The following is a 14,035-nucleotide window of genomic DNA, read 5'->3' on the forward strand; positions in this document are numbered from 1 at the left end:
GATTTCTGAGACACTTTAACATGCATGATAAGGGTTATGAATCTCTAAGAAAGGGAAACAGTGTATCTGTGTTTCCTAAACTTACTGGCCCACATTTTAAGTATCACGTGGAATTAGTGTGGTAGAATATAGGTTGGGAAACTATTCCCAGTAGTGGGAAATGACTCAAGTTTTTCTGAGCAAAGACATGGTATATACAAAGAAGTATTCTTGGAAAAATGCCCTCAAGTAGTGGCATGTGATGTGGATTCAAGTGGGAGGGACTGGAGGCAGGTGGACCACTTAGGACCCCCAGCAGAGCTTGTGAGTAGGCGTGACAAGCCCGAGTCTTGGTCATAGTGTGGAAGCAGGAAGGAAGGGACTGATGCCACAGCTGTAAAGGAAACAGTAATGTGCGGTGGGTGTAGAGGCCAAGCCTTACACCAGAAAGCCATGGGGGCACCTTGCGCTGGGGCCTCTTCTCCAGGCCGAGAAGGTGTGACCGTCTTGACGGGGAGACGAGGGAGGCGATTCCAGCTCCACGTCTTCAATCCCACATGACTGGAAAAAGAACGAGGCAACGGACAGAAAGGAAGCCATGCGGAGACCTAGTTTTCAGGGTGAAAACGCACTTAAACTGTCGACTTACTAGGCTTGAGGTGACAAAGCAAGTCATTGATGTTAACTGTGGCATTTGGAAATGTATGAGCAGAGTGACAAAGACTCATCAGTGCTGCAGAAGGGAAGAGGAAGCCACTTAAGAAGGAAATACAGAATAAACAAGTAAAGAAAAAGGGGAAAACTCAGCAGTTCAGAGGTGGTTGTCCTGTATCGGCCGTCTGGTTGTTTTGTGTTTCTGGGCTTTAATCATTGCGTGGTTCTCTCTTCTGTTACATACATCAGTTGGGGGAAAGACTTAAATTAGACAATTAATTGCCATTTCTAGTCACATTAGCTGAGTGGGGAGAGCTGAAATAACTAGCATAAGTAACTGTTCAGAGTGAACCAAAAAAGGGAAGTGATCACGTGGAGTATGTAGGAGACGAAAGGGTGGCTTTGGGCAGAGAAGGTATGCTGGCCTGCAGGGGCTGGACGAGGTGGTGTCCTGACAGCCAGGCACGGGGGCGGGAAGGGGGACACGGGGGGGGCACTGGGAAAGGGGGGCTGCTGAGCCCTGTCATGTTGCAGGCGCTGGGATTAGGTGCTAAGGGCAGACAGACTGCTGCATGCGCCCTGGCAGAGTCCTGGAGACTGGGGCGGAGCTGCTACAGTGGGGAGGTGGGGCCGGAAGCCAGATGTCAGACTCCTTAAGCAGGGTCCGTAGGAGGTGGGGACACTGGTCTTGGACCAAGACTGAGAACCCTTATTTGCTGCTGAAGCAATAGAGGCAACCAGGGCAGAAGTTGTTAAGGGGCTTGAGTGGATTCAAGTGAAGTGAATTGCTCTGCTGAGCTGTTCAGAGCCCTGGCAGGTTTGAGGTCCTGGAATGTAAACCAGAGCATGGCCGTCCCCCACCCCCCACCCCGCCCTCCCCAAACCTCATCAACACAGATCATCCAGAGACAGTGATACTCCCTCACCCTATGAAAGATCCTGTACTACAGACAGCTAGAATACTAGAAAAAAACAAAACTGGTAGACTGAATCTTTATCCTGTCTGAGAAAGCCTGACTTTCTCTTTGTGTGTGGGCTTTCGCTCTTATCTGATTGCTGAGAAGCTCACTTACACTGACCCACCAGATTAACTGGCAGAATTTCCCTAGTACCTACAGCCAAGGTAGCTAGGGCAGCAGAAGATGGTTTTACCGCATATATCTGAAAAGCTTTCTCTTCAGCCTTCTCTTGGTTCGAGTTTTTCTGTCAACATGTTGCTAGAGACAGCGTTCTAGGCTTGGGGTTTCTATTCAAGGTGGGACTATAATAGAGTAGATCGACCTCCAGTTACAAATGTCGGGAAACCTAATCCATGCCAGTCTAAGCAAAGGAGAAAATGCATAGTTTCATGTGACTGAGAAAGGAAGATCCTAGCTTTAGGTGCAGCTGAATACCGTTGCCCAGGCAGTAGCCTCAGCATCCAGTTGCATCTTTTGGGTCTGCATTGATTGTACCCTGAGGCTCAGTGGTATGGCAAGATGGATGCCAGCAGCTTCAAAGCTTACTTTCTGTCAGGTTCAAGGTCGGAAGGAAAGAACAAAGTTGTCTTTTGCTGCAAAAGGTTTCATTGGGTATCATTGGTTCCATTTGGTCATGTGACTGTCCTTGAACCAATCCACATTGCCCGGGAAGTAGTATATTCCAATCAACTGGGATGGAGCCCTGCCCAGATTTCAAGGACTGATAGATGGAAAGGGACAGATCCCCAAAGAAAAATTATAAGTTATTCCCAGAAGAGGGGGCAGAGGTATACAATTCATCCTGAAGTCTCCTTTACTGTTTTTTTCCTCAAGAAAATTCTTATTTCCCCTATGAATTAGGAGTAATAAAAGACAAAAACCAACTGCTTCTCATTACACTGCAACCCTTATAATGCCTAGAATGTAACAGAAATTCAGAAAATGCTAATATTTATGCTGATCACAGGGTTCATAGATTGAGGTCACTTCTGTGTTTGACTAAGTCATATAAGAATGTTAGAAATGATTCATATCTCATTTCGAAAATCATAATTTCAGTATGTGTTAATTTTGTTTTTGTCATATACAAATGCCACTTGATTACTGTTGCTCCTGAAGTTATTTGACTACCACATAATTTGAAATATGCCTGAAAAGCAAAGTAATGATATGACTTAGATCTGCAAAATGGTTCTTGGCGTGTTTGGTGGGCAATTGGGTGCAAAAGGAAGCTTTGCTCAGGTATAGTTGCTAAAATACCTTGAGTGAAAATGGCCCTCAGCTGTCACAAAGTCTGAAGTTCGGCATGATCCATTCTTATGTGGCTGTTCCTGTCATTATTCTCAGGTCTGCAATAAAATCATCTTTCTGATGAGCTTTGTGGGCAACTGTGGAACGTTCACCAGAGGCTACCGAGCCATGGTTCTGGATGTTGAGTTCCTTTACCATTTGTTGTATCTGCTGATCTGTGCCATGGGGCTCTTCGTCCACGAGTTCTTCTACAGTTTGCTGGTGAGTTCCTGGTGTGGAAGGATCTTACATGTTGAACACCAGGAGTGCCCCGTGACCTGTGTCTCATCACAGACCCCTCCTTTTAGTCGTGATTGGTATGTCTGGTCTCACAGGAGGTCACATGCCTCATTTTGGGGATCTGGAGAGGAAAGCTCCTCAGGGAGCAGGGTAGCTAGCAGGAGAGAGGGAGGTGTGGGATCATGGTGCACGTTGGACCTTTTACTTGTCAGTGATAGACAGTGCCTACAGTCTGGATCAGGGATGTTCCCTCCATTGCGTCTTTGTCTTTCTTTCTTGGACTCAGCCAGCACTTACCGAGGAGAATGTCGTTGAAACCGTCATCTTCTGATAATTCTCATGGGGTCCACTTCCCAGGGAGGACGTGTAGTGACAGAATAAGAGTAGGAGCTATTTTCTAAGTCCCTAGATTCATAACATTGAGCTCAGTAGATTTATTGGTCCAGGAGACCTTTTCATTGGAAGTGATTTTGTTCCAATCTGAGCCAAGGGAATAATGTCTTGATAGTCCGTAAAATGAATTGGTTCGATCACCTTCCTTCCTCCTGAGTAGGTTTTTAAATTATAGACCAAATATCTACTCAATCTCCTGTCATTAGAGGGAATCTATACCTGTAGAGTTATAGATAAGAAACCTTTGCCTATACCTACATCAAGTGACAGGAAGCATAAAATTGACCTCTTTGCCAGCAAATCCATCCATAAAGCGACTGGAAGTATTAAACTGTGAGTGCGGTTAAAAAATGATCAAAGCCTAAATGTTGACTCAAAGTGAGGGACTTAATTTGCAAACAGCAGAACAAGGAAAAATCTGGGAGGTGTCCTCCGTGTGGTCTCTGGACTGGCTATTTAATTGCTCTGTGCCTCAGTTTCCCCATCCACAAAATGAAAACAAGCCGTCCCCCTCACAGGGCCGTCACAGGGATTATGTGCAACTGTGCACGTCAGGGCCTTAGAATAGCACTACCACACGAGAAATGCTTAGCAATTCTAGCTATTATTACTGTCTTTGTCATCACTTACTTCCTCTGCCATCCAAAACACCATAAAGAATTCACCATTCAGGTCATCAGGATTAGCTCATTCCATTAGTGGTATATGTTGGCAGGCTGAGGGAAATGGATTCTTTTACCTCATTTTAAAATAGGTCTGGCTAGACTTTGAGGTTTTAGGCAAAGAGGTCTCTGGATGTACTTGTGATGGCCATTATGGGGCCTATTTTGGACACTGTGTATCAGAAATCTCGAGAGCCCTGTGTATAGTTCTGAGCCTGTTGGTCTCCTGCAGCGATGTCCCTGGATGAACATCTGGTATTTGAGTCAGGAACACCCAAGTCCTCCTGGGCAGGGAGGCCGAGTTCACGTACAGGTCTCTCTTGTCCCAACTGAGGGATCTCTCCCAAGAGACAGGCGATTCTACACTTTATGTCTCACTGGCTTCATTTACTTCTCCATACATTCAAGTCCTCTCCTTTTGGTCATTTGCAATGCCAGCCAGTGCTACGTGCGGGGATGTCGTGGTAAGCCAAACCGATATCCTATCTTCCCTCACAGGCCTTACAGTCCAGAAAGTCATTGTTATAATAGCCATTTACTGAACATGTGCTGTGTGCTGTTTTCATACAGTCTCTCACAGCGACTGCGGAGGTAGATGGTATCTCCAAATTACAGATGGTGAAACCGAGGGTTGGCAAGGTTAAGTGACTTACCAAAGTCACCCAGGAAGTGCCACAGACCAGATAGCAACTTAGCTCTGTTGATTGCCCAGTCACTTCTGAAGCACAGCCCTGAACTGCCTTTCACTGGAGCTCGTGAAGAAGTCCCTGCTGCATGCATCTGTTATCTCCCAGTGCAGTCTGCATTCGTGCTGTCACATCTCTGATCTGTCACAGAGTAACCCTGAGCCTCAGGACACCTGAGCTCAGTTCCCTTGTAGAAAATGTACTAGCATCAAACTCGATTGTGGCTAGATGCCTCTCATATGTGCTTCTGGGCCTTGACTTGTCTGTGACCTCAGGTGACTTGTTACTTTTGGTGTCAAAAGTGGTATTTAACATGTTTATTGAGAATCACAGACAGAATACTGAAACCATTCAAGTTATTCCACAAGTAAGGTGAGTTGATGACAGAGAGGAACTGGAAAGAGACCTTCAGCAGGGAAAACCCACATGTCCCAGGGCTGTGAAAGTACCACACCAGCAGGCCAGAAAGGCACAGTGGGAGGGTGGGACCCCCAGACTGGCTGAACCTTGTCTCGAGCTTGCATCCAGGCAAATCCGTAGAAAATATTAGCACCCTGAGATGAAATTGTGTGAAGTTTGTAGATGGACAGGTAACAGAAGAAGAAATCCATATGGTCAGTAAACCTGGAAGATTGTTCATCCTCAATGCTAAACAAATACCTGCTAGTTAAAACAGCAATGAGATCCTGAGCTATGCCTGTGATGTATGGAAAGGTTCAGAGGCATGAGCATGCTCGGGTCTCATGTGGGTGTGCAACAGCAGGCACCGGCCTCTGACAGCATGGACTATGCAGTACAGCCTTTTGGGAACGCAATGGGGCGACATAGTCTGTTACAACATTTGGCCCAACAATTTCCTTTCTGGAAGTTCTCCAAAAAGAAATAACTGGACAAGTATGTATAGAGGCAAGTACAGAATGTGCATCACAGCATTATTTTTAATGACATGCAATTTAAAACATCTTGACTGTTTTTTAAAAAAAAGGTAAATACTTTGGTTAAGTAAACTGTGGTTTTTCCATATACTGACATTCTAGGTGATTATTTTTGACGTGAAAATGTTTGTGATTGCTTGGTGAAAGAGCCTGACTGTATGCCACTATTACGGTATATTATATATATATTACATTTTTTCTAATAGAGGCAGAAGGAGAGAACTTGAGTTGATGTCTATAGATGGTGGAGTTATTGGTGATTTTTGGTTTTCTGTGTGCTTTTCTCTGTTTTCAAAGTTTTCTTCATTAAACGGGTAATTCACTGATTAGAAGACAGTTTTTTCTGTATAAAGTAACGCATATCCATTGTTTCAAAGCCAGAAGTTATAGGTGAGTGAGAAAAAAAAAATCACTTGTCGTTTCAAGAACTTGGTGGCTATATAATCTTAGAGTTCTTACCGCCCCCCCAAAACAAGTGTCATTTGTTGATTGTCTGAAGTTGCTCTCACTTGCTGCTTCATAGCGGCTTGTTGGAAAATATTTAACCAACGTTAATAGCAACATTAGCCTTTTGTACTCTTCAGTTGATGAAACACCTCTTCCTTGCTTCCTTCCTTTTGACTATGCTCCTTTACCCAGTGTCCTTCACGCAGGTCTCAGGACACAGATTGGCGTTATGGAGGCAGAAGGGCTAATTGACCAGAAAATGAACTCAGATGTAAAGCTATAAATTGGAAGGGACTCAGAGATCAGCTATTTCATTCCGCTGATTTTACAGATGAGGAAACTGAGGTCCAGAGAGGTTACAGAGCTCCGCCAACATCTTGCTGCAAATTAAAAGCAGAGTGAGGATTGAAACCCTTGTCCCCTGACTCACTTGGCTGTGCAGTCATTCCCAAAAGCCAAGGGGAGGCAGAACCTTCAGAAAATGCAGTCGATGTCAGCACAGAAGCCAGATTAAAACTAGCCCCCAGGTCCAAGAATTAGCCCACAGAGTTCTCCTCCATGTCTCTTTATTCTTTCTCCAGCCAAATATCTGAAAAAAACAACCCATCAGTCCCCCCATACCTAGAAGTACCTACAGGCCAACTTCTTGCACAGAGCAAGTCTCTTAGCAGAGGGCAAGCCTAGACTGTGAACCCACAGTGTACTTCAGGGGGTCTCTGCCTCGCCCTGCCACTAGAGAAATGGGAAAGGTTTAGACTTCCTCTTGTATTACCACCACCAGTGATCCTGCCATGAGCTTTGGGACCGAGTCCCTTCAACAGGAAATTATAATTACCATTTACCGTGATGCACTCAGCACGTACGGCTGGCCATACGGGATGTACCATACACAGTATATACATCACGTAGCTCTTGTTCACTACAACTCTCTGTCCTCCCATCTGCACATGAGGAAACAGAGGCTCAGAGGGAAGGAGAAAGAACCTAGCCTGCTGTTGTGATGTCCTGTGGTTGAACTAAGATTTGCACCTCTTAACTCCACAGTGCCCACTGCCTGCACTGCCTGGTTGGGTGTGGCCTTCCCCTTGAGGCTCTGGGAGGACAAGGACCAGGGCTTGCCCACTCCCGCTTCCAGAGTGGCTGGCCCTTAGCAGAAGCTCAGTAACTACTCCATGAATGCACACTCATCACTTTCCTCTCCCTTGCTTGCTGAAACTCACTGGTACCACTCTGTATTTGTTCCCTCTACAAGCACCTCTAAACTGTCTGAGTAACTCTTGAAATTCCAACTGGTTCCCTCCTTCCTTTCCTATGCTTATTTCCCTTATCTCAGTTTTCATTAAGACAGGCAAGTATGAAGTGTTAAGAAAACAGTAGAATGCTTCTGAGTTGTTAAAAGGGTAAATTCTCTATAAATCAAGTTGTCATTATGAGATATGTAATCTACATACATACATCTAATATAGAGGTTTCCTAAAACCATCGCATTGTCTTCTTTGTTTTTAAAGCTTTTTGATTTGGTATACAGAGAAGAGACTCTGCTTAATGTCATTAAAAGTGTCACTCGCAATGGCCGGTCCATCATCTTGACAGCAGTTCTGGCTTTGATCCTGGTTTACCTGTTCTCAATAGTGGGCTATCTTTTCTTCAAAGATGATTTTATCTTGGAAGTAGACAGGTTGCCCAATGAAACAGCTCTTCCAGGTGAGTCTGAGTCTTCTCATCTTTTTTTTAATGTTAAAAAAATATTTAATTGTAAGTGAACTAAAAGAGAATGATGACTTTAGCAGTGTAGGTATCTCCCAGCACTGAGAGCATGAATTCTGAATAGAGGGCTTAGTCGTCACTTTATTCAAAGGGTGGTAGGATATATCGAATGCTGAGTGGGAGTGTCCAGAGCCTACACTTTATTGCCTAAAGTCATATTTTAAACTAATAGGACTTATTCAAAAACAGTTTGACCATATATGTTGAAAGGTAGGAGGGTGCATCCCTCTGGCTTGGTAAATCTACTTCTAGGAATTGATCCTTAAAGGAAAAGCCTTCTGCCTGTGCATGCAGAAATGATGTGTATGAAGGATGCTGACTCCATTGGGAAACTGGAAGCAGTCTAAACATCAAGTGTTTTATTAGACTGCAGTCCTCTGGAGTGGCTTGCCCTGCAGTTAGGACACATCTTTATAATCCTTCAACGAAAAGCACCCACAAATATATGGGAAACTGCAGAATAATAACTATAATAGGATCCACATATATATTTTTAAAAATTAAAAGCTCACATATGTCCTTTAAAATATGGAAGAATATACACCCCCCCCCCCCCAGCAGTGGCTGTCTCTGGGGCTTGTTTACTATGTACAAGTTTGACAGTGTGTATTATTTTTATATAGAGCAAGAATAGTTTTGAGAATGAAATAAAATGATTATATACTTGAGTGAGTGATACCCAAGTCTTCCTTTGTGTCAATCACAATATTTTAACACCGTTATAAGTGAAATGTTACTGGTTTTTTATCAGGTAACCAGAGGCCCTGAGTCCAAGGAACAAAGTAGAATTATTATCACTGGCTGCGCCAGGCAGCCTTTTTCTAAATGCTGCATTCTTGGCATGTAATTCCAGCTTCCAAGTTGACACTGACTGAAATTTCCTGCCAACCATCTTAGGGTTCTGAACTAAACTGGTCTGGACCTTGGATTTCCGCTCATGCCTGCTGATGCTTTCCGTGCAGACTTGGTGTAAATCTTGCTGGAGTCTGTACGCTCAGTAGTATTTGTCGAAGAGTTTCAGCTGTGTGTCTTTAAAGTTGGAGAGGTGCTATTTAAGTGCGATATTTCTAGTAAGCCTACAGGAATTGACATTTCTGGCTTCTTTCCCATCCAGATCACCAAATGAAAGTGTAAATTGCATCTCTGCCTTGAATTTATATGCAGGAATGTAGGGTGTTATTTATGTAAAGAATTGTTTAATCAGCCGTGAATTGGGGACTTCAAACATTTTAACCATATGCTGCCAGATTGTTCATCATAAAATTTCCTCTCTCTCCCAGAAGCCGGAGAGAGTTTGGCAAGCGAGTTCCTGTATTCTGACGTGTGTAGGGTGGAGACTGGGGAGAACTGTTCCTCTCCTGCACCCAAAGAAGGTAGGAACGTGTAGCCTTAAGCCCCGTGTTAGTGACAGGCCCTTCTTGAAGCTTAGATGGCGCACATGACATTGGAAGCAGATGGAAGCAGATTTACTCTTGAGAAGTAAGGCCAGTAGCAAAGAGGAAAGACTGGGAGAGAGGAGGGGGATGAAAGGGAAGAAGGTCTAATAGCTGCTTGATTGATTCAGGCACTATTTCCTGGGTGCCCTCTAGTTGCCAGGGACTGTGCTATACTCTAAGATACACCAGTGTAGTGGGGTAGGCAGCCAGGCAGGCACCTTGCTGATGACTGGAGAGTATGCTAATGCTAGGAACAAGGACAGAATACAGAAGAGAGGCACCCAGCCTAATACTGGAGTAAGAGTATCCCTAAGGAGGTGATAGCTAAACTAAAATGGTAAAATCTTGGACAGAGGAGGAGGAGTGAGTGTTCCAGTTAAAGGGAATAAGGTGTCCAAAGACTTTGAGGTAGAATATACCATGTTGAGGGATACAATGATCATGAGGAAGAGTTAGTAGTAAGAAATGAAGCCAGATGGGTCATCAGTAGGCCAGATCATAAAGGATCTTACATGTTAGGCTAAGAAGGTTAAACTACATCCAAAGGATGAATGGAAGTTGTTGAAAGCCAGGAGTGATCTGTGTTTTTAGCAAGACCATTATCACTGCAACTGGAGAAAAGAACAAGATAGGCAGCAAGACATGGTTCCTTTTCCAAAAATGATGAAGAATGAATAGATAGCGTCCAATATAAAGTGATTTATCTAGAGGACCTGCTGTAAAACGTTGCTGGGTCTAGCCAGTGAGGAGCTTGGGTCCTATGGGATTACCCTCAGCTGAGAGACAAGATGCTCCTGACTCAGAGTATTAAGCAACTTATCTAAGGTCAAACATCTGAGCTGGGACTGGAGTTTAAAATCTGAGAAGGATAGGGAATATTATAGATTTAATATAGGGAAGGGCACTTGTGACTTGGCTTGAGAAACTAGCAGGGGTTGGTGATGAAAACAGAATTGCCCCCAGGTAACCTCAGATTTTTGAAAGAAAGTATTTGATACCTGATTCCTTAGTTTTACTCTTTCTTGTTCCCGTGTGTCTGTCAGCTGGCAAGATGGCATTCAGGAAAGACAGTGTCAAAATCATGGTATGTCTTTTCCCACATGCTGTAAATCTGTTGTTTCTTACCACATTCATAGAGCTGGTCCTCACAGAAGAGACAGAGCAAGACAAGGAGCACACGTGTGAGACACTTCTGATGTGCATTGTCACGGTGCTGAGTCACGGGCTGAGGAGCGGGGGCGGAGTAGGAGACGTGCTCAGGAAACCATCCAAAGAGGTAGCTGGATCCTGACGGGAAGGCAGAGGTGGGGGGAGGTGGCTGGATCCCGAAGGGAAGGCAGAGCTGGGTGGGGGGTGGGGAGCAGCACGCAGAGAGCTTGCATGGAAACCGAAGACAGAGGCAGAGCTGGAGTAGTGATGAGGAGACGTGCAGGACTGGCCAGTTGAGGCTTCTCTCCCCTCCATCCATGGCCTTAGTATCAGGGTGCAGGGAAACCCTCTTTGTGGAAAGCCCCGCCCACTCCACGTACTGAAATGCTCGTGCAGGGCTGGGTCTGGCCTGCCTGAGCACATCTCCCAGACACCTTAGATCCCAGGAAGCTGTTCTTGTGCACATGCCACACAACACTTGCAGAACCGACAGTCTGGGCAAAGGGCTTGAAAAGGGACACAGTTGTGACTTTTCAAGTTTGATGCCCAATTTAACTTGTGACAGAGCAGACCAATAGGGTGAGGGTGAGCCCTGAATGTCGGGCGCATCGAGTCCTCCTCCTTCTGCCCTGAGTTCTGTGGGCCAGAGGACAGTGGGTCATGTTGCTGATGGCGACGCCTCTTTTCCAGGAGCCCCTCTTTGCTGCCAGAGTAATCTATGACCTCTTGTTCTTCTTCATGGTCATCATCATCGTCCTTAATCTGATTTTCGGGGTTATCATTGACACCTTTGCTGACCTGAGGAGTGAAAAGCAGAAGAAAGAGGAGATCTTAAAGACCACGTGCTTTATCTGTGGTGAGTGTGGCAGCTAGCCTCAGCAGGGAAGCGCGGGCTTTCTGTGGGAGAGGCGCTGCCCTCCTGCTCTAGCATCTCTGGCCTTGGCGTCGGGTGGACTTCGGTTCTGCCTCTGTTCTGCCGGGCAGTGTTTGCAGTGCTCGTCGATTCCCTGTAGAGGTTGCCTGTGCCAATTTGTTTTAAGGAACGAAGTGTGGGGTGGCAGGGATGTGATCGCACAGGATCGGAAATGAACATGGCTTATGGTCTTGTGTTTGTTGGGCTGCCGAGCATCTCCTGGTCCCGTCCTAAGTAACCAGAATGGAGATCTTCGTCCAGTTCCAGCCTGTGGATGTCTTCACTGCAGATGGTATCAGGCATTAAGTGAAAGAATATTCCTCTTAGAGTGTATGGTGAAGATGTCAGGAGTCAGACCTGGGTTCTGATTAAGTTACTGCAACTTAGTAGTCGTGTAATCATGGTATAGTCCCTTCAGTTCTCTGAACTTGAACTGCTCATCTGTGAAATGGATGCAATAGTATGTACTTCTCTGCATTATTGTGGGGCTACGAGAGTCAGTTTATGTAACACAGCTAGCACAGAACCTGCACATTGTAGGCGCTCGATGATGAGTAGTAAACTGTGACAGAAGAGAGGTACAGGGGATACCCAAGAAACCATTGTCACTGTAACTGCAGAAAAGTATATGTAAATGTAAACTAATCATGTAGGGATCTGGGAGCTAAGTAGTCATTTCAGGATTATTCATAATATAGTTACTGAATATATAAATTTCCTATTGGTACAGATGCTCACAAAATGAGCATTTTCCATTTCAAAACTTAAATCTTTGCTTTTTGCCCCCTGAAAACCACTTAAAGCCTTTTGTTTTGAAATAATTCCAGAGTTACAGAAAAGTGATTAGAGCAGTACAAAGAATTTCTATATACTCGTTAACCAGACTCCCCAAATAGTAATAATTTACCTAATCTGCTTTACTCATACAGTTTTTCCGAAAAGTCAGAGATTGGCTGGCATGATGTACCTTTATCCCTAAATATTTCAATATATATTTCCTAAATAGTAAGCTGTATATATACACACAGACACACGTGCACACACACACACACACGCAGCATAGTTATCAAAATTAGGAAATTAACAAAGATACCATGTTATCACTCAATCTCCAGACCCTATTCAGATTTCACCCTTTATCCCAGAAATGTCCTGTACAGCAAATGAAAGCCCAGGTCACGTCATTGCATTCATTTGTCACGGCTCATTAGCCTCCATTGACATTTTTTAAGAGTTTGGTCATTTATTGTGTAGAATGTCCCTTGGTTTTGGTTTCTCTGATGTTTCCTCACAATAGAAGTGGGGTATGCATTTTTTTATAGGAACATCAAAGAAATCTGTTTTTTTTCTCCTCATTGCATCATTTCAGGAGGCATGAGATGCCCACTCATAACCAGTGACATGAACTCTGATCACTAGGTTAAGGTGATAATTGTCAGGTTTCTCCAGTAAGTTAGGTTTTTATCTCTTTGTAATTAAGAAACATTTTATGGGGAGATACTTTGAGATCATGTAAATACCCCACTATCCCTCAAATTAAACATTAATCCAGTAGCTTTAATGTCCACTAATGATTTCTGCCCGAGTCTTTTATTAGGATGGCTCTCCAATGATGATTTTCTCATTTTACTATTTTTGCCTTTGTTAACTGGCTTGTTCTTTTAAATAAAAACTCTCTCTTCTCATTATGTATGTATACTATATATGTGTAAGTACTTTTGGATTTGTAACAACATGGATTCCTATATTTATTCCAATGGATTATAATCCTTCAATATCATTATTTGCTTTAATAATCAGATTTCCCCATATTTGTCCAGCGAGAGGCCCTTCAGTGTGGTTTCTGTTTTACCATGGCACCATAATTTTTTATGTACTTTCCTTACATTTTTAGTTCCATGAGCTGTTCATTTCAAGCTTAACTTGTACTTCCCTGACCCAGCCGTAGTATCACCCATTTCTCCAAAAAGTCCTGGTTCTTTTTAGCAGAGAATGGTATTTGGAAGCTAAAATCTAGAAGATCTAGGATCTAGGTGTGCTCATTCCTGCTGGAGTGCCACTGCCAGACCCCAGAAGGGTTATTAGGGTGCAGATGAGGAGTACACATGTATATGCATACACCTGGGTATTTGTATACACATACATATGTATCGACACACTTCTGTATCTATTTTATATACATATGAAAAAGGATGAGTTCATACCCATAGCTCTAATTCCAATTCAACATTACGGTGTTTATCTTTCTCCCTTTCCATATTTGTGCTCTCTTCTTTGACAGTGAGAAATCTGGCTCCCATGATATACCACATAGTTCTTTGATCGATCCAAGAATATACAGAAACTAGTCTCACAATTGCTCACCCAGACCTCTGCAAAACAAACTTACCAGCTAGAGTTCAAAATGTGCCTAAAGTTCTTTTTGTCCTCATTCTGTCTCTTCAAAATCCTTTTAACATGTGTACATTTTGGCATCTCCCTGGGAGAAGGGACCTCACATTCACCGGTTGCCTGCTATGCATGAG

The 14,035-nt window shown here is 43.9% G+C and overlaps 1 protein-coding gene across 2 annotated transcripts in view; it reads left to right on the forward strand.

The window, feature by feature from the left end:
• The window catches only part of ITPR1 (inositol 1,4,5-trisphosphate receptor type 1), a 327,875-nt gene that overhangs the window by 287,136 nt on the left and 26,704 nt on the right, over window positions 1–14,035 (forward strand). For both annotated transcript variants that reach the window (XM_042930020.1, XM_042930021.1), the window contains 5 exons: window positions 2,940–3,104; window positions 7,754–7,949; window positions 9,293–9,385; window positions 10,585–10,724; window positions 11,288–11,453. In XM_042930020.1, coding sequence (XP_042785954.1) covers window positions 2,940–3,104; window positions 7,754–7,949; window positions 9,293–9,385; window positions 10,585–10,724; window positions 11,288–11,453 — 760 coding nt within the window. The remainder of the gene's footprint in view (window positions 1–2,939; window positions 3,105–7,753; window positions 7,950–9,292; window positions 9,386–10,584; window positions 10,725–11,287; window positions 11,454–14,035) is intronic.

Source organism: Panthera leo, chromosome A2 (assembly GCF_018350215.1).
Source record: "Panthera leo isolate Ple1 chromosome A2, P.leo_Ple1_pat1.1, whole genome shotgun sequence".
NCBI classification, from domain to species: Eukaryota; Metazoa; Chordata; class Mammalia; order Carnivora; family Felidae; genus Panthera; species Panthera leo.